Source organism: Ursus arctos, unplaced genomic scaffold (assembly GCF_023065955.2).
Source record: "Ursus arctos isolate Adak ecotype North America unplaced genomic scaffold, UrsArc2.0 scaffold_7, whole genome shotgun sequence".
NCBI classification, from domain to species: Eukaryota; Metazoa; Chordata; class Mammalia; order Carnivora; family Ursidae; genus Ursus; species Ursus arctos.
The window spans coordinates 67,274,890-67,296,219 of record NW_026623089.1 but is presented as its reverse complement, the minus strand read 5'-3'; the positions used below and the strand labels follow the sequence as shown (position 1 = coordinate 67,296,219).

The following is a 21,330-nucleotide window of genomic DNA, read 5'->3' as shown; positions in this document are numbered from 1 at the left end:
TGTGTATCTCTCTTTTGGTTACTATTTGCGTGAAATATCTTACTCTGTTCTTTTACTTTTAATCTATTTCTGTATTTGAATCTAAGGTGAGTCTTTGTAGAGAGCAAAGAGTTTGAACCAAGTTTTTGAATCCATTCTGCCAAAACACTCATTTATATAACATCTTTTTTTGAGGCACCCTCAGAAAGCCTTAAGGCTTTACAATGTGGATTCTGAAACCCACTGATTTAATACATGCAGGAATTACTTATGAAGGAAATAACCCAATGTTATTTCAGAATTCTGTCAGTAACTTGCCATGTAACCTAGAACCAGTTTCTTCTTATAATAAAGATGAAAACCATTACAACAGATGATGCTATCAGGCCAACTATTTTAGAACTGATGCTATCAGACCAACTATTTTAAAACATTCAGGATATAATTAGAGATCCTCTACTACGTGTGGTCTAACACCTGCCATATTAGTATGATATGCAATGTGGAAATGTATCAAGAGCAATGGCACCAATCCACCTGTAGTAAATACTGTTGACTGCCTACCGAAAAGGCCATTTTCCCCTCTTCCTATGATGACAATGCCCTACCTCCGTTTCTTGTGTTTGCCCTTTTCCTCTCAGAAAAAAAGGTATCTTGGTCTATCAAAGTGATCTCCTTCTCCTTTCCACTAACTGGTTTAGAAAGATGAGAATGTTACCCAATTTGGGTCAATGACTGATGTGAAGAGATGTCCTTCCTGAAACTCTCCCTACCTCTGGGACTTACTTTAAGAAATAATAAATCTCCACATTAAGCTAGTCTACATTAGGTTTCCTATTTAGGCCAAAAATTCTACAACCATTTGATTAAATATTTCTTAATATGATCAAAAAATAAGCTTAACTTTTATCTTTTAATATTTTATTTAAAGACTTCAGTTTTAAACATCTGTAAGACATTCATCAATCCATTTATTATTTTGCTTTTAACATTATAAATTTAACTTCAAGTGGCAAAAGAAACAAAAATTATGTAATGAGACTATATTTTAGCAATGTCTTCAAATAGGGAAACCAAAAAACTTACTACCACCAAAACAAACCAACCAACCTAATTTATTAGGCATGTCTATGTTTCATTTTCCTTTACATGATACTTTTTGTTTAAATTTGACTTTCAAAGAATCAGCCCTTGCAAACAGAGCAGCTAGTCTTTCCACAAATAAAATCCAGTACCTAGATTCTCAAAACTCACAAAACCAAATGGAAACATCTGGTTGTCAGCCAACAGTGTCATGCTCAAGTCAGTTTCACATTACAGGGAATAATCTATAACTAATTTCAGTAGGCAAATTCCAATTCTAAATATTACTAGGGACTACCATTGTTATTCCCAACTGTGTTGACAATTGTCTTATTGCTGAATTGTACATGATAAATTTTCTTTGGCAACTTTTTATACTATCAAGTAACACAACTGGACAACTATAAAAGTTTGAATTAACTCTGTATTTCAAAAATTTCAAACTTCATCATAATTATTTAAATGTAAGTTCTTATAGATGCATCTATAAGAAACATGCCTAATGTAATATAATGACAAAAGAATTGCTAAATGATCATTACTAAAAGCTTTTCAGATGTATGTACAATTATCTCAAACACCAGTGAAAATATTATAACGTTAGCTCCAATTCACTATCAGACTTTCTGTGATAAAGGATACAAACTAAATGTAAAAACTAAAGTCTGGGTGTCTGTCAATTTTTCTGGAAGGCTCTTTCAAATGGATTCAAAATGGCCTAAAAATTGGCCAGAATATAATATGAATTCTCACTATTATACCTCATAAAATTAAGTCTATTGATAACTTAATAATTTTAAATTCTTGTTCTATAGAATAAGCCTATATTGGAGGCTTGGCAAAATATTACCAAGAAATTTAAACAGGAAGCTCAAGTCCAGATGTATAACTAAGACATCTTTTCTATATAGAACAAAATCACCAACTTACCAATGGCTTCCATTAAATGTTACCACCTCCAAACTTCACACAATGTAAATTAAAATAGGTATGGCAGAAAGTGCACTCTGAAGCATGTTCACATTACAAAGATAAACGATGATATTTAGCCAGCAAAAATTCAAACAGGCATATATGCAAACATTTGTATGCAAACTTTCATGAGTAAGAGATAAGAAATGATTCATCTCAATAATTTATATACAGCTTGTTTACAATTTAAAACAAGTACAACTGAAAACATTTCTATGTAAAAGCCACAACAAAGTCAAACGAAATACTAAATAACAGTCTTACAAACTGGTCTCTCCAGAGAATAACCACCAAGTATGGTATTCTAAGAAATGCCCTCTTCTTGATCAATCATTTCTGTTTTAACTGAAAAGACATCTGCCAGCATATGTTTTGGAATTTCTGAACCTCTGACTTTCAAGGCATAACAAGCATTCTCCACTTTGGCCAGACTTTGTTTCAGGGTATACAACTTCTTAGAAACCTCATAAGGTCCAGTATTGCCAATGAATGAGAACCCATCATAAACCTGACGTAAAAACTGGCTCACTTCAAAGGGGGTATCAATGTCCCCGTTCCCCACACTGTTAATACACATCCGCATCAACTCTCCTGTTAAATCAGCCACTCCCAGCAGGTAATCAACAGGTGTGATTTTCAGTCTCCAAGTACCAAACTGCTTATCCTGTGCATCAGAGGAGGGCTGGTAAAGAAAACACACACACACAAAGAAAGTACAACGTGAAAAAGAGTGAATATGCATGTATCGCATTTATTTAAAGGTACAAAATCAAGAGCAAATCAGCCATACTAATCTCTAAATAAAAAGATCTTTTTTGTTTAATGACCATTTGGGATGTTACAAGAAGAATTCATACCCTGGGTAGAAAGTTGAAGTAAATGACTTCAAGATAATTTTTAATCTAATATCATTTTAAAATCAACTATTTCCAACTTCACTTGACATACGAAGTAAAATTAAAACATTCTTAAACAAAGCCTAATGACTTTATTGTACGACAGTCACTTACTTAAATGACAAATCATAAAGCCCTCCAGGTTTGTGATCCACTAATGTTTTCCTAAGTCACTTAGTCCCTTTCTGGCCTCTTCTATCCCCACTTAGCACTGAACATCATGATTTATCACTCTCGCTACATCCTCCTCAGTTCCTTTAGACTCCTGTGTTGTTGTTGTTTTCTGCCCCTGCCCAACAAAGACACAATCCTGAATCGATATTAAAATCTACTCGTGCTAGTGCTTTATTCCAGTGGCTGAGTACCACTGAACTAAAAAAATAATAGTAATCACAACTATACAGAGTTGGTACTGCTACAAATACTAACCAATCCTTTTTACTTATTCCTATAGTTCTCTCTCCCACCTCTTCAAACACTATTCCAAACCTTTACCACTCTCCTCAGCCCCCTACAAAATCCCAAACCTCTCCACTCTCAGTAGACAATCTTGTCTACTTTCACGGACCTGGCCATTTGCCAGATCACCTGGCACAAGCTCTCTCAATGACCTTATCCTACAAAACAAAACAAAATAAAAAAAAAACTTATTTATGTCCACATCCATCTTTACCTTCTATCCTCCAGTCTCAGATGATGAGTTGTCCCTCCTCTTGTTTGAGGTTAACTCTTCCAAATGACCTTGACCCATCTCCTCCCACCTCTTCCAGGACCTTGCTTCATAAGGTGTATGCCCTTGGGCAAGTTATTTCATCTCTCTAAACCTCAGTTTCCTCATCTGTAAAATGGGATAACAGTACCTACCTCAGAGGTTTATTTTAAGGATGAGATAACATTTACCAAGTTCTTGGCATAATGCCCAACACAAAGTAAATACTCAATAAATGTTAGCTGCTATCACCGTCACCATCACCGTCACCATCTCCTCTCTCCACATCAACTTTTCCCTCTCTCTACTGGAGCCTTTCTGGAAGAGGAGAGGCCTACATTATTATTAAAAGTCTGTATGAGACACAGCTGGCTGAGGTTGCAATCCTACTGAAGGACATTTTAGAGAGAACTGCAAAGGTGTGCAGGTAAGAATTGTGTTGTATATTTGAGGAAATCATGAAGTATTTCCTTGGATAAAGTTTAAAGTGAGTAGTAGCACAGGATGACTCTAGAAAGAAAGTCACATTAAGGAATGTGAACTTTACCTATGGGTAACAAACAGTCACTGAGAATTAAGCAAGGAAATGACAGAGCCAAAGTTAGGTTTTATTAACATCACTCAACATCATTGGACTCTTCAGAGACTGTCTGGTCCAATCCCTTCAATGTAGATTTAAAAAGTGAGATCCAAGAAATGCAGTTAATGACAGAACTAGGTAAGTTCCCAAAGTCAGCTTCCTAATTTTTCTGATGCCTTGAAACAACATCATGACACAAATCTACCTGTTATGTTTTGTTTCTATTAACTGTTAGGAGAACTGGCATCTTTGTGGGGAGGGGATGGGGGGACTGCATTTTATAGGTTGTTTATAAAAATAACTTTGGCTTAAGCAAATATTAATGTTCTCTGTTTCTATCATTAGACAGCAAGAGTTCCCTGGTTATGACTAAGAAGTTGACTTTAGAGAAAAAAGCACGTAAAAATTTTAACAAATTTCAACTATTATCAGAGAAATAAATTCTGCTTTACTGGTAATGTGTATTAGAAACCAGAGAAAAGAAAATTACTTGAAATGCAATTTTTCAGGATGTGTCTGAAGTATTCAGGGGTAAAATATGGCATCTATAATTGACTTTAAAGTAGTTTAGCGAAAAGTATTTCGATAAAGTAAATATGGCAAAATATTAACAATTACTGAATCCAGGTAGTGGATACATGGGTGTCCGTATGTGACTATTCTCGCTACTCTTCTGTATGTTTGAAATTTTTCCTAGTAAACCATTTTTAAAAATTTTAATAGCTTTGACAATACTCTCAGTAGGCAAGTCAGAACAAAATACTTTCCCCTATCAAATTCCCAGAATTTTCAGCACCAAAAATCTTTAGCACTAAAAGGAAAATTATTTATGAATGTGGTCTTAATTTGAAAAGTATATATGAATTTTTATGACACCATAATCTCTGAATAATTTACTACCTAAATCCTGAGAAGAATGCATTTACTCTCAGTTTTTCTTTGCATTTTTGCCCTGGTATTTCCATTTTGAATTAGAAAGAACTTGAAAGAGGATGTGGTAACTTCTCTAATATATTTAAGAAGCAGGATCAAATATTGGCTTCCTTTACTTCTTTCTGTAATTCAATCTTCACCAAATAAATTTAAAAATTTAAAGGAATTTTACTTCTCAAAAATTAATGTCCTCCTTACTAAACTTAATATAATTTTAAAAACTAAGAATATACATGGCTTTCTTAAAGTAAGTTATATTTATATTTGTCATGCCAAATTAAATCTGACCTTTCAATGCTAACATTTTAGCTAATATTCAAGAAAACATTTCTACAGCTTCCTCCATCTTCTGCCTGACCATCCTGGCTGAGTAATTATTTAAAAAGTAATAAAAAATTATGAAAAATTAAGATAGGAAAAACTGTCCAATTGTATTCTTAAGTGTACTGGTATCTCAGGAAGTATCAAACATTCAAAATCTCACCTGAATATTAAATATTGAAACCCAGGGAAAAAAAGAGTATATATTTAAAAGTCAACTGTGAAAGTTTCATTTCTTAATTCGGAATAGCTGCATAATTTTCAGATACAAGCTTTATGAATTTAGTAAGTGATTAACAGCTCTCCCTATATAGTAACAATTTTATATTAACTTTTATAATGACAACTAGTGAACACTTATGTATCATACACTATACACTGCCTAATTTAAAACGTTGAAATCAAATCCTATAAAACACTCCTTTGAGGTAGATACTTGGTGCAGGGGTTTCTGTAGCACACTTTGAGAAATACTGGCAGAGCACTGGCTTAGATTTCAAAACACCTGGTTTCAAAGTTTAGCTCTGTCACACTTAATTAGTTGTGTGGCTTTTGATAAGTTATTTCAACTCTCTAAAGCCTGTTACCTACTTTATAAAATGAGGGTTACAATTCTTACCTCATACAGTTAATAAAAAAATTAAATGAGATAGTGCTTACAAAGGGCACATTGTAAATACACAGTAAAACCAAAAGTGGACTTAACAGTAATCACGTAGCAGTGCTTTAGATAAACAGTATTATTTTCCCCCAACATAGCCACAGTTGTTCTTGTTCCATCCACTAGCAAAAATTTCTAAAAGGCCATTTCCCTAGTTGGGTATCTATGAAACCACACTTTAGAAAGGACGCTGCCATCTCAATATTCTTAGCATTGTAAGCCAGCAAATCTCCTATCATCACTATACTGTTATATAAATTATGTAATAAATGTGAAATGATTTTAAATTCTTACGGTCTTATTTTCTTTTCCATATTCTTCTGTTGTAAATATCAACTGTTTATTAATTTCATCCATACTGATAAGTGATCGTGTTTTGATGAAGTGTTGAAAAGAGACAGCCTCCACATATTCCTGCAGTCCTGAAATACCAACCAAGAAAATTACTAAGGAACAACCACTGAATTAATCAGACTGTCATTAATAAAGAACTTCAAACTGCTCATCACCTAGCTCAACAAGAGCTTAATGGAGGGGCTCCTGGGTGGCTCAGCCAGTTAAGTGTCCAACTCTTAGTTTCGGCTCAGGTCAAGATGTCATAGTTGTGAGATGGAGCCCCGCATCAGGCTCTGCACTCAATGTGGAGTCTGCTTCAGATTCTCTCTTCCTCTCCCTCCCACTCGCTCGCTCTCTCTCAAATAAATAAATAAATAAATAACATTTTTTAAAGCCTGATGGATGCTGACTATAATGGTAACACTGGACTCAATAATTAAGACTACAAAGAATTACTTGGGGATAGATGGTAGGGATTAGAATGGAATACACCCAACATTTCTGTGACTGAACTTTATAGATAGCTCAAATACAAATGTATTCAAGCTCTTCCTACTTCATGAGTCATTAGTCTTAAAAATCTACTCTTTCCTATGGAGAACATCAAAGATATTTAGAAAAAAAATGTTTAAAGAATTTAAGAAGATGCTATTATAAAAATTCTTTAGGCTTTAACAGAAACTATATAGTGGAGTATTTTTTGCTCCCTGAAGCAGCAAAACAGATAATGATTTAATCAAACGAGGCATAAAATTAAACATCCTTTGGATCTTTCTTGAAATTTTAATAAGAAGAAAACACTAAATAATACAGAATTAAGTGTCGAAATAAAAATACTGTTTTTCTCCTCCTATTCCAAAATGGATCTAAGAATAGATACCTCTTTTCTGCTTTAGTAATTTAAGTTTAAAAAAACAAACAAAATACCTAATGAGCAATACAATTTTGTACCAAATCTCAGTTCTACAAAATTAACACTGACATAAAAACAAATTTTGGTAAAGGTCAAAAATGGCACTAAATATACTTTTTCAAGTGTTTTAAAACAACTAAATTCTCTAGTCACAATTTTCAATGTTATTTTATTATGGCATAATCTGTAAGATGATATTTATAGGGAAAAAGTATTTCTTAAAATGACTGTCATAATTGTTAAGAAACTGTGTTAGTATTCTTTGTAAAGGCTTTGCTGCAAAAACAAGAAGAGGAGAATGAATAATAACTACAGAAAAACAACTCAGAACTGAAAACCATCATATTCAAGCTGTCTCTCTAACACTTCTTGGGAACTGTCTTCCCAGCACTGACACTAAAAGTCAGGCCTGGCAGCTTGAGACTCACCCCACTGTAGTATCATCACATCAAATGCCACGTGAGGGTCAAAGAAACAAAGGGAAGTGGATGACCTGGTTTTGATAGCAATAAGAGGAAACTACTAAATGAAAATATCCTGATTCATTTGGAGCCACAAGTGATGTTAAAGCAAGGTCAGAAATTGGTGCCTTCAGCTGACAGAACAGGACATGATAGAAGAGGACACTGTTTCATAAACCATAACACGCTGAGAAATGAAACAATAAAGTTTAACAAAACAGATAACATCTTTTACATTTACAATAAAAAATATTTGTGTAAAATTTTAGTTTTAAGAATAGGGGACCACCCAGTTCTCTTTCCCAAAGACAACCTGTACTTCTCATTTCCTTCCAGAAATAACTTCATGCACACAAAAGGGAAGAACAAAACTTAAGGACCACTCATTGCATCTCTAAATATGCTCTACTATGGTCAGCTCTCATGAACGGGCTAAGCAGAAGATATGTGCACAAAGATTTACTTATAAGGATATTCGTCATTATCATCATTACAGCAAAAAATGAGAAAAACTTTAAAAGATCAATAATTGATGTCACTTGTCATTTTACTGTCTCTCAGCTCCACTATTTCAGAATATTAAACTTCGTTGGTAGAGAGCACTGGAAGGAAAGCAAAGGAGGAGAAAGCTCTCTTCCCTGTTCTAATGTGTCCCTCCCTAGCAGCTTCTCCATGTGAGACAACCAGCTGCTTGAGGTGGCCAGTAGCACATGGCATTTCCTTGAGAGTGACTTCCCAGTCAGCCACCACTTTGGGCAAGGAGTTTGATGGTATGGCACCTCCCCATGGACGGCTTCCCAGAGAATTCTATCAGCTCAACACCTCAGCAGACTTCTCTGCCATCCAATGGGCCATGCCTTCAAGGGGGTGAGAGAGGGTGGGGGTGAAGGGTATACCCTTCTGGGTTTGCTTCTTTCTTAGATGCCCTGTCTTAGCTCTGGGGTAGTACCTACCCTTCTAATATTCCTATGCTTTTTAGAACATACTTTTCCTCTTATCAGGTAATCCCCTACACAGTTCATTCTTTATATTAAACCTACCCTATTCAAATTACTGTGCAGCCTTTCCTATTTGGACCCTGATGAATACAATAGGGAATTAGGAAAATAAATAATGATATTATTTCTCCTTCACCCCTATCACTATAGAGGAGGTATTCTCTTTTCAGACCAGAAACTGTGTCTACGATCAGGATAAAGGTGCAATCCCAACAGGAAGCTTAAAATAGATCCTCCCTTCAATATTCCACCTTATGTTTTCTATCAGATGCTGATGGCCAACATTCAAACATGCTCATATCTCTCCCATCTATTGGTCTTCTTTCCTCCCAACTAGTGTCCCATCTCTCTTCTCCCCTTCAGAGCTAAATTTCTTGAAGTAGCTGGGTATAACATTCCTCAATAACCTCACCTCGTACTACTCAACCTACCTCATCCTACCTTGAGCCCGTCTCTACAACCGTCTCTACACTGCTCTCACGAAGATTAGACTACTTAATAAGGTTAAGGAATGTTTTTTTCAATCTCAATCTTAGCAGCAGTCAGCATTTTGACCACTTTAAAGGAGGAATTCTTTGGGGGGTTTTAAAAGATTTTATTTATTTATTTGAGAGACAGAGATAACACACGGATGAGCGGGGGAGGGGGGGAAGCAGACTCCCCACTGAGCAGGGAGTCCCCCACAGGGGACCTGATCCTAGGACCCCGGGATCATGACCTGAGTCAAAGGCAGACGTTTAACCGACTGAGCCACCCAGGCACCCCAGGAGGAATTCTTTAAACAAGTTTCCATTTGGTCCCTTTGATAACATCATCTCCTGATTTCCCTTTTTTCTACCTCTCTGGCCAGATCTTCTTACTCTCTGCCTCTATTAGTCCCAGGCTCACTTAAATTCACCTACACTTGGCTTCAATTACCCCTGCCATCCCTCAACTTTACATCTCTGGCTTAGAGTCACATATATCCAAATACATATTTGACAATCCCATCAGAGGGACCTCAAAATCAACATGTCCAACAATGAATTCACAATCTTCCTTCCAAATGCGGTCTCCCTCTTTGCTTTGCCAATTCAAAGGCCTTCCCCGTATCCATTTTTTGACCTCTCATCCATTCTCACACCACCGAATGTTTGTCTTTTTAATAAAGAACTATCACCACATCACTCCCCTGCTTAAAGCCCAATAGCTTTCCATGGCTCTCAGAATATAGAGCAAAATCATTAACATGGCTTAATAAGACACTGCTTAATTTCACCCCCCACCTACATCAGCCTCAACTCATGCTATAGGCCAAGTTATAACTCACAAAAGGCTGAATTTCAAAGATGGGTACACAAACCCATATTTGTATAATGTCAGAATTGTTCTTAAAATCCTTAACAATCGACAAAAGTACAAGACCTGTATGTATTCTATAATATGAATTTTCCTACAGTTAGTATAAATCACTACTTCAATATTTCTAGGTATAACCTGTCCCCAAATTCCTACAGTTGGGTTACATTTCAGGGCCATGTTAAGCAAAAATAGCAAGCAGTACCTTAAACGTTAGAATCAAACACAAGTGGCAAGGTTCTTGTTCTACATGCATTAATTGACAGGGATGGGAGACAGCATAAGAACTGTGACTGTATCATGTATCAGTTGAAGATGGAAATTCAAAATAAGGCTCAACGACATTGCCAAGCAATCATTATCTCTGATTAATGGATATAAGCCAATATAAGCTTGAAGACGGAGGATAATCACATGTATACACCTATAATCTCAAGCTGATTTGAGGGTCAAGGTATGAATTCCAATGTGCAATTCAAGGTAGAAGATATGAGAAGTGAGGTTATCACTTAAACTGAACCAGCCTACTCTTTATCCTCCTATGGCAACACTGTGCATAATGGTTAATCTTATATGTCAATTTGGCTCGCTATGGTGATCACTTGTTTGGTCAAACATCAGTCCAGATGTGGCTGTGAAAATATTTTTTAGATGTGATTAATATTTAAATCAGTAATACTCTGAGTAAAGCAGATTACCCTCCATAATGGGGGTGAGGAGAGGTTGTTCATCCAGTCAGCTGAAAGCCTTAATAACAAATAAGGTTTCCCAAAGAAGCAGCAATTCTGCCCCACAACTACAACAGAGAAACCTTGCCTATATTTCCAGCCTGCAGATTTCAAATTCAAGACTGCAATATCAACTCCTTACTGAAATTCCAGTCTGTCAGTCTATTCTGGAAATTTCATATTTGCTAGCCCACACAATCACAAGAGCCAATTCTTTAAAATATATAAATCAATCCCTCACTCGCTCTCTCTCTCCTGCTTCTCCGGAGAATCTCGACTGTGAAATGGTAGAACAGCATACTTGGTAAGGCAGAATGCTTTAGCTGAATGCACGTAACATAAATGTGTATATAACACAAAACTTCGGTCATCTCTCCTTCACCTTCTGTGTCCTACCATTTTCAGTTCCTCACCTACACTGTGCCCTCTCTTGCTTCAAGGGATTTTATACGCTGTTCCCTCAGCATCATGCCATGCTCTCCTCACTCCTTCTCCTAATAAGCTCTTACTAATCCTTTCAAGTTCCATGAAATGTCATCTTCTGAAGAAACTGCCCAACACCACCCCGTTCTAAGCCAAATCCCTATTATATGGTCTCCTAGTACCGTGTGCCTTTCCTTTATAGCACTAATCAAAGTTGTATTTAAATAATGTAAAATTCCTTATCTAATGTCTAGCACTACCCTTTGCTAGGAAGGCAATACCATGACTACCTTGCTCATAGTTATATCCCTAGTGCCTAATATGTCTTGAACAAACAGGCACAAAAACATGATTAAATGAGGTACATCCATTTTTGAAAAACTATTTAGTTATTTTATTTTAAATTATGTTTTATGAGAACATTCAATCAAGAGGAAAATGCCCATTTTGCAAAAAAACACAAAATGAGAAATAATTAAAATATATATAATATATATTAATTATAAATTTTAAAAAAACAATGGGAAATGGGGAAAACTTGCTACTTAAAACATCAAAAGGATTCTAACCACCTTAGCTCTCTAAGCAAAGTGCTTTAAATCATTCTACTGGGAACAAATATTGCTATATTGCATTATTTTGCTTATAGACACTGGCATGGGCAAATCCTGTCTAAGAACTTGAACCTGTTCAAGACTCAAATTCCAGGACCTACTTCATGATGCATAAGGATAGCAACCCAGAGTAGATGTCCCTTTGTTTAAGTGTCTTTAAGGACTGTTGGGACATGCAAGGGTAGAAATGGAGCTAAATTCAGAACAGGGACCATACAGCTGAAATGCCTTGCATAATCAGAAATAATTTTAAGATCCAGAGTTCAACTATGGGAGAGGGGGACAAACAGTGAATACAGCAAACCAGTATTATAAAAACTATTCCTTATTCTTAATGAACTTTATTTAACCAAGAAGCTATCTACAGGAGAACATATGGTAAAACAATATCCTTCTGTGAATGGAAAAAAAATATCTGGCTGAATTCATTAGTTGTCCAATAGTTTTATCCAGTTAAGCCAATCCAAAGCATGGAAAATGGTTCCAGTGAATACATTCTTAAAACGATTTGTAGTTAATAAAATCAACTAAGTACAACCAACTTCCACACCTGCCCCTCAACTGTAAAACAGAAGTACTAGACACAATGATCTCTATGGTAATTTTCAGAACCAGAATGGTAGGAACTATTCTTCCTACTGAAATGTCAAAAAAAAAAATCTGTTTAGTGAAACTAAACGATATGGGAACTAAATAGGAACGTCATTTGCTTCTGGAACAAAGCACTGCTGAATGACACAGAAATTAGTAGTACGCTGTTGCTAAAATGTTTGCATTCTTACAAATAAATGCATATGAAATAGTATTAAATTCACCAAACAGGGTAAAAACATAAAACTTACCATTTTAAGTGGATATTTTTAAGTGCATAGTTCCGTGGCATTCAGTCATACTACTGTACAACCATCACCACCATCTAGTTCCAGAACTGTGTAGTTACAAAACTGAAACTCTATAACCATTAAACAACCTCTCAATCCCCTCTCCCAAGCCCCTAACAACCAGCATTCTATTTTCTCTCTGGATTTGACTGCTCTACATACCTCACAGAAGGGGAATCTCGCAGTATTTATCCTTTTATGACCCAGTTAGCATAATGCCCTCAGGGTTTAGCCATGTTGTGGACTGTGTCAGAATCTTCTTCCTTTTTAAGGCTCTAGAGTATTCCATGGTATGGTCATATGACATTTTGTTTATCCATTCATCCATCGATGGACACTTAGGTCACTTCCACCTTGCAAATAATGCTGCTATGAACATGAGTATACAAATATCTGCTCAAGTCCCTGCTTTTAATTATTTTTGCGTGTATACCAGAAGCCTCCAACAAGACTTTTTAAAAATATAAATAAAATATGAGTAGCAGTTTTCTAAGTCCCAAGTGTCAATTGGATGTAAGATAATGTATCTGGTACTTTACATCCATCTTTTTCATGTTCATTATAACCTTACAAGACTGTATTACTATCCTTCCTTTATAGATGAACTAAGGCTCACAGAAGTTAAAAAATAAAGAAATTCCCCCATGTCACAAAGTAAAAAAAAAATATCTAATTCAAAAGTTCATGTCCTTCCCACCTTACCTGCTTCTTTACGTTCAATTCCATATAAAACACAACCACTGTTTATCAATTTTTCTCCCACTAAATCCCCAGTGGGATTCTCCATGCTTTGTTCAACTTTATTCTCTAGTCTCTCATACCATAAACTTTCATGACTCCATGCTATCCTGTGCCTAGGCTGCCTTCCCTCAAATCTTTTTCTACCTGTGAAAAGTTTAAATGTTCTGATATGACTAGTCAAGGCAGCACTTCTTTCTTCATACCCACTACATAACACTTGTAATTCAGCTAAATGTTTCAGTTAGCTCTGAGTTATGAACACCTATTTTTTGCACCACAGAGTTTTGAAGGAAAGAATGACGCCTTTACAACTTTCTCCTTTCCCCACTCCCAAAGGTACCTGGAGAAGAGGCTCAAATGTTTAGTAAATTCTTTAAAATAATTTCTCCCTGTTCCTCCTCACTAGTTTTATGAAACTGTAAGTGCTTTGACAAAAATATTTTTAAAATCTGGTATTCAAATGTTCAGAATAATCTAATTTTATTTAATTTATAGTACTTTGGATTCAAGTCCATTAAGAAAGAAATATTCTTACAAGATTGAAGTTCAAACTGATGAAGTTCAGAATTAGAGATCTTAAAGTTATCGGATTTATTTTTTATGGGAGGATAAAGAGGGTACAGAACAACAGCCCTCAAAATTCATCTGTGGTTTCAATCTATATTAATATGGATAGCTGTCAAACATTGCATTTTCAAGTATATCTAAAGTCATTATTTAAGTTGTCCTTGGAACGTGTTTGATCAAAGTTACTTCAGAGATGAGGTGGCCATTTTTGCTCCATGGTAATTAGGTTTCATGATATACCGCACAGAAAGTTCAAGGACATCTGGCCCAAAACACTGAAAAGCACTTTTGGTCACATCTAGGTAAAAGGATGTTTAAACAAGTTATGTTTCAACTTGATGAAAAGGACATCCGCTATTTTCAGTGAATAATCCCCAAGGTGAAAAATTTCAACCTACTGCCATATTCCATCAAACAATGTCTTCCCCTTCTGCTTTTACCTTGGATGAAATCCAATTAGAATTATTTACAGAATCAGCTGCCAGTAAGAGAAAAGTCTGTAGGTTGCTTTTATGTAATTTGTTATTTTTCTCCTTGTTCCCCTATTAGAACATATACAAGGAAACCCAATTAAAGACTTCTGATTATTTTTACTTATTCTTATAATATTTAAGCAATACACATCCAGTCCAAATCTTCATCAAAAACCATATATAAAGGTAAACAAACAAGACAGAGGTTTCATTCTAAATTCAAATTTTGCATCTCAACGCTCTTTCCAGGCTTTCAGTTTTTTAAAAAATTGCTTGCCATATGACCCAGCAATTCCACTCCTAGGTATATACCCAGGAAACTGAAAGGAAAGGGTCACACAAAGACTTGCAGACAAATGCAGTACTGTTCACAATAACCAAAGAGTACAAACAACCCAAATGTCCATCAACTGATGGATGGATAAACAAAAAATGTGGTATATATGTACGATGGAATATTATTTACCATTAAAAAAGAATAAACTTCTCTTTAAAAAAAAAAAAGATTGATTTATTTGTCAGAGAGAGAGAGCGCACATGCATGAACGGGGGAGCAGCAGGCAAAGGAGAAGCAGGCTCCCCGGCTGAGCAAGGAGCCCGATGCGGGACTCAATCCTTTGGACCCTAAACCAAAGGCAGACGCTTCGCCGACTGAGCCACCCAGGCATCCCAAGAATAAAGTTCTGATACGTGCTACGACATATATGAAAGCCTTGAAAACATTATGCTACGTGACAAAAGCCAGACACAAAACCACATATGGTATGATTCTATTTATATGAAATATCCAGAAAAGACAAATCCATGGAGACAGAAAGTCAATTAGTGGTTCCCTAGGCTTGGGTGTATTGATGTGGGGGAAGGAAGATGGGCAGTGACTGCAAATGGGTAGGGGGTGTCCTTTGGAATGATCAAAATATTCTGGAAGTAGACAGTGGTAACAGCTGTACAACTTGTGGTTACAGTAAAAACCACTGAATTATGCAAATTAAGTGGGTTAATTTTATGGTGTATAAATTGTCAATTTTTAAAATTGCATTTGTAACTATTTTTAGGAATACCACATGAATTTTTTCAGAAGTTAGCTTTATTAGATCACTGAAATGTTAAAGTCAGATCCAGGTTTGAGTCACATGCCACTCTGCTAAAAATATCTACCCGCAAATACACAAATTATGCACTGAAAATACATCATAAGCCTTAGTCTTATAAAGTACATGAAGTTATACTACCAATAGTAAAATACAATTTCACTAATTTGGATTTTGTCTAATTTGGATATTGTCTATTTGAGCATGGCTTTTACTTTAACACTGAAGAGTATATGCAGAGAAAGTATATAGGAGTTCTTTTTTTTTTTTTTAAAGATTTTCTTTATTTATTTGACACAGAGAGCACAAGCAGAAGGAGCAGCAGGCAGAAGGAGAGGGAGAAGCAGGCTCCCCGCTGAGCAAGGAGCCTGCAGTGGGGCTCGATCCCAGGACCACAAGATCATGACCTGAGCCGAAGGCAGACGCTTAACGACTGAGCCACTCAGGCGCCCCAGTATTATGGAGTTCTTAACCCAAAATGAAAATAAATTTTAAAATGTAGCACACTATTACAGATTAATTCTACTAAATTCTAGAAGGGAAGAGAATAAACATCTGTTAACGGTTATATGCCAAACAAAATAAGAAATGCCTTCCACAAACATACTTCATTTCATCTTCAAAACAACCAATCAGGCAGCAATTCCTGTTCCCACTAACAGGTGAGAAAGCTGAAATTCAAACAGGTTGTATACTGTGCTCCAAGGTTACAGATCTAAGGAGTAGCAGAGCAAACACATAAACCCAGGTCTGTCTGACAGCAAAGGCTCTCTTTCTACTTCACCTTAGTGACTAAATTTTATGTTTACAAAGCAAACCTGAATGAGTAGAAAAGTTAAAAGTAATCTGGGGATCTTCTAAATCCCTCCAAGATGACTCTGCTAGTACCAAAGGATCACATTCTCTTCCTATCTCAATCACTACAGTAATCCCTTAAACATCTCCTGTCAGCATTTTCGACTCCCTCGTCCCTTGCAGTGATATTCAAAATATTTTAACAGGAACATAAATGATTATATAAATCAATATGAACTGCAAATTCCAAATACATTCTTTTATTGTCTTACTACATTAAACTATGTTTATTATAGAACTGCTTACCAAGTGGTGTAAGATATAAGCGTAAGTTACTTATCAAATCATTTCTTGATTTTTAGATGCTGGTGGAAAAGTCTTTTGTTTAATTTGTCTTTCTCTAGCTAAATGAAGCCACTGAGGCACGATTTGATATTGGCAACATCATCAAACTCTTCCCCTGACTTCCTCCATTAAAATGATAGTCATTCAGTAACTGGGGATCCTGCCTGTATAGGGATTCACAGGCCTGCCTCTACCTCTACTCTCTCCACTACTCACCTCCACTACATCTCTGTTCCTCTCTCATCATCCTCACCCTAACCACTGAGATATAGGTAAAGGGAGGAGAAGAAAAAAAGAAAGGTTGGATGTCACTTACTGGGTGGGAGAGATGTGCTGTCCTTTGGTTATTCGATAAGACCCAGGACAGATTCATTCCCCCAGACCTCTCCCCTATGTGCAGAGCTGCTCCCCTCACCATCAGGGGTATGTCTCAACTAAAGCAAAGCTCCCCTGAGCTTTGAGGTAGCTCAAAGACTATTACAGCAACCTGAGGAAATATGCTTTGCATGAAACACCTATCTATATCCTTGGTTCCTGACAGACTTCCCAAGTGCTATCTGCTTGTCTCCTTAGACAGGGTATTTCTTTGGAGGTTTACGGAAGGGGGCCACAACTCAGCTGCACAACACAAATTCCCCCCAACTGTACCCTGGACTTAAAGCAACTCCCCCGTCTCCCCACCCCAAAATAACATTACTAATTTTGCAGCTTGCCCCCTAGCTGCACTGCACAAAACCAGAAAGTAGGTCATGGGCTAAACTATATGCCTCTCCCAAATTTCTATGTTGAAACCCCAACCCTAGTGACTCAGATCATTAATTCAACCTGACTGATGTCCTTCTAAGAAGAGGAGATTAGCATACAGAGAAAAACACCAGGGATGCCAGTGCACAGAGGAGAGACCATGTGAGGACACAGAGAGAACGGGGCATTCTTTATACCAGAGGGAGGCCTCAGAAAAAAAACTAACCCTGCCAACACCTTGATATTGGACTTTAAGGCTCCAGAAATGTGGAAAAATAAATGTCTACTGTTTAAGCCACCCAGTCTGTGGTACTTTACTATGGCAGCCCAACAAACTACTACAGTATCTTGGAATCACGGTGTCTGTTTGGCTTATGAGATAAACCAGATATGCTGAAATTCGTATTATTTACTGACTTTGCTACTCATCACAGTTAATAATATACTACTTACCAACAGACACAGAAGTATTCTTTTAAACAACCAAAAAGGCGATAGTCGTTTATTGAGCTGAGTATCTTGTCCTACTTCTCCCACTGTCATCCTGCTGCAACTAATTAGAAAAACCCTAACCACAAATTAATCTAATTTTCTACCTCATTCACTCCTATTGCTATATAGAAAAGATCAAATTTATCAATCAGGTAAACTTTCAAAAATGATTAACAATCACAATAAATGTCCCTGGTTAAGTTCTCACCCCCATTCCCCTCACATTCCTTCTTGTATTTCCAGTCTCCCATCAATTCCAAACCACTGCCCCACATCCCATCCTTTCTCTCTTAGCACACAACAGAAAAAGAGAGATACTGAGCAAAAATTTCCTCCACTGCTTATCTCTATACCCATGCTTAACTTTCCATCTCCGAAGAGGTGGCTTTCCTCTCCTAGAAGGCTTGCCAATCACCTAAGCTCTGGATCCCACCCTCTCCTGGTTCTTCTGGGATCCTATTCCATCAAATGTTCTATTCCCTTTAGTTAAAGTTCCACAGAACCCAGTCTTTGACTTTCTTCTCACCCTATCATCTCCTTGGACAATTTTATTCATGTCCATAAACCCAACAACAGCTGATAAGCTGATGACTCTATGGCTGTAACTGAAGATCAGTCCTCTATTGTATTATAAGTTCTCTAGACCCATATAACCAAATGCCTATTAGGCAGCTACTTGGATGCCCCATAAGTTTCAATTAATCTTCCAAAACCCATTCCATCTTCCGGTTTTCTTCTCTTAAATAACATCCCCATTCAACCAGCTAGACAACCAGAAGCCTAAAGGTTGTCCTGAGACTATTTCCTTTCTCTTGCACATTTAAAAAAAACATATCCTAAAAGTATGCTCTTTCCTTCCCATCCCCATTGCTAACACCAATCTGGAGGCTCCATTCATTTCGCACCTAGACTGACCACCAGAGTCTCCTTATTCACCTCCCTGCCTCTAGCCTTCCTCCAAATAAAATATGAGAATGGCATAGAAGAAAGGCACAGACTGGAAATGAGGTTCAAAAGCTAACTCAGTCTCATTAGCTGTGTGAACTAAGGTGATTTGTTAACTTTACTGCACTTCAATTTCCTATTTGTGAAGAATAGACATGTACCTACACTGCAAGATTTATATGGAATAATGTATCAGTGTCTGGACAAGGGCCCTCTGAAACTGCTGAATTAAACTGAAGTGAGAATAATTAAAATAAGAATGAAGAGCACTATCTTTAGAAAAATATCTTTCGGGGCGCCTGGGTGGCACAGCGGTTAAAGCGTCTGCCTTCGGCTCAGGGTGTGATCCCGGCGTTATGGGATCGAGTCCCACATCAGGCTCCTCCGCTATGAGCCTGTTTCTTCCTCTCCCACTCCCCCTGCTTGTGTTCCCTCTCTCGCTGGCTGTCTCTATATCTGTCAAATAAATAAATAAAATCTTTAAAAAAAAAAAAAATCTTTCCATCATTTGTCTTTAAAAAGAAATGAAGGTGATTAATTTTTGTTTGACAACATTTTCTAACTTCTTTAAAGACATCAGCAGTTTTTCTGTTACTGTTTTCTTTGCAATGTATTAAACTCACGTTAAAAGAAGCCATTCTTTTGAAATGTTACCCTAGACCAACATGCACTATAATTCCAAGTAATGGCAAATTATATTAATGGAACACTATTGTTTATCCTATTAAGGCATGCTAAATTAAAATAGTTTGTCATGGAATAAGAAGCTCTTTGACTTGGTGCATTCATACAAAATTAAAAAGCTGTCTCTTCCATGGTCCCTACTTAACTCCATCCTTATCAACTGACAGACCTCAGCTCCAAAAAGTAGCTTTCTTAAACAGGATTTCAGAAAAGCAATAGGAATGTTCAAAGATGAAAAGAGAAACTAGGCTAAAAGACCTCATACTTGGACAGTCTGAGTTGTATGAACCAGGCATTTATCTCAACGAATCTTTACAAATGGAGTTTTTGTAACCCAGAAAATGCCTATAGAGATTTTCTCATGGTCATACTATTCACCACAGGGGTTTACACTACAATATATACACTTATTAAATTGCGATTTTGTTTTAAAAGATTTTATTCACGCATTTGACAGAGAGAGAGCACAAGCAAGCAGAGCAGAAGGCAGAAGGAAAGGGAGAAGCAGGCTCCCCGCCGAGCAGAGAGCCCAACATGGGGCTCGATCCCAGGACCCTGGGACCATGACCTGAGCCGAAAGCAGACGCTTAACTGACTGAGCCACCCAGGCGCCCCTAAATTGGGATTAAAGTAGTCAGGAAGAATGTCTACTGAACCATCTCACATTTAAATGCAAATTTAAACTGTACCTATTTTATTTACATGTATAGCTAAAATTAAAGGAAGTACAAGTGTCTTTAACCAGGATCTGAAATAGTCAAGTAAAAGCCTTTGGCTTTGGAAAAAATTACAGGAGAAAGCACTAAACACTAACTATCAGAGAAGAGGTGGTCTAGCAGAAAATGTATCAGAGCAGATAAAACAAATCAGATTTCAATTCCAATACGATCACTAAGCTCATTTAGAAAATAAGGTGGCAGGAGTAGGCATCCTCTAACCATTCTTTTGTTACAAAATTATTCTCAAATCAGGTAAATCAATGTTTTCAAACAAAATTAAAATACATTTAGAAAAAAATTTTAAATCCATCATCATGCATGTACCTGGATTTTCCACTAAACCAAATGGACATCAAATTGTAAAACTGGGCAGAGAAAAACTGACTATTCACCAAACATATTTCATTACCCTCGGCACAGAAAGAGACCACATTTCTCATTCTCCCTTGAAGTTAGATGTGGCCATGTGACTGGCCAATAAAATGTGGGCAGACGTGATCTATCTTTTGCAGGGCTGGCCCATAAAAACCTCAGGAATCACCCTGCACTCTTTTTTCCCACCACCCACTGGCTTTATTTTGATGCCTTAGTTCATCTTAGGAACCATGTATTGATAATACCAGAGCCCCACGATCTTGGGTCCCTGAATGACTAAGCTGGCAGAGCACATGCAAACTACCATCACAAAGCCTGGACTTTAAAGTGAGAAAGAAACAATTCCTGTTTCGTTAAGCCACCAAAATATCATGGTTTATTCATCTGTTTCAGTTCTTAGCTTTCTCTTAACTAACATCTCTGGCATACTGAATCTCACGCATAAACAGATAAATTCAATTTTCAGCTATATCTTTCCCTTACTAAATTCTTCTGTCATTCCAAAGGGCTTATGAATCTTCGTATCCTAATTC

The 21,330-nt window shown here is 36.7% G+C and overlaps 1 protein-coding gene across 1 annotated transcript in view; it reads right to left on the bottom strand.

Moving 5' to 3' along the window:
• Positions 1-883: 883 nt before the first annotated feature.
• Positions 884-21,330, bottom strand: part of TSNAX (translin associated factor X) — a 36,262-nt gene continuing 15,815 nt past the window's right edge. Inside the window, exons 5-6 of the mRNA XM_026504174.4 lie at positions 6,429-6,556; positions 884-2,716 (exon numbers count right to left, since the gene is read on the bottom strand). Coding sequence (XP_026359959.1) covers positions 2,339-2,716; positions 6,429-6,556 — 506 coding nt within the window. The 3' untranslated portion in view covers positions 884-2,338. The remainder of the gene's footprint in view (positions 2,717-6,428; positions 6,557-21,330) is intronic.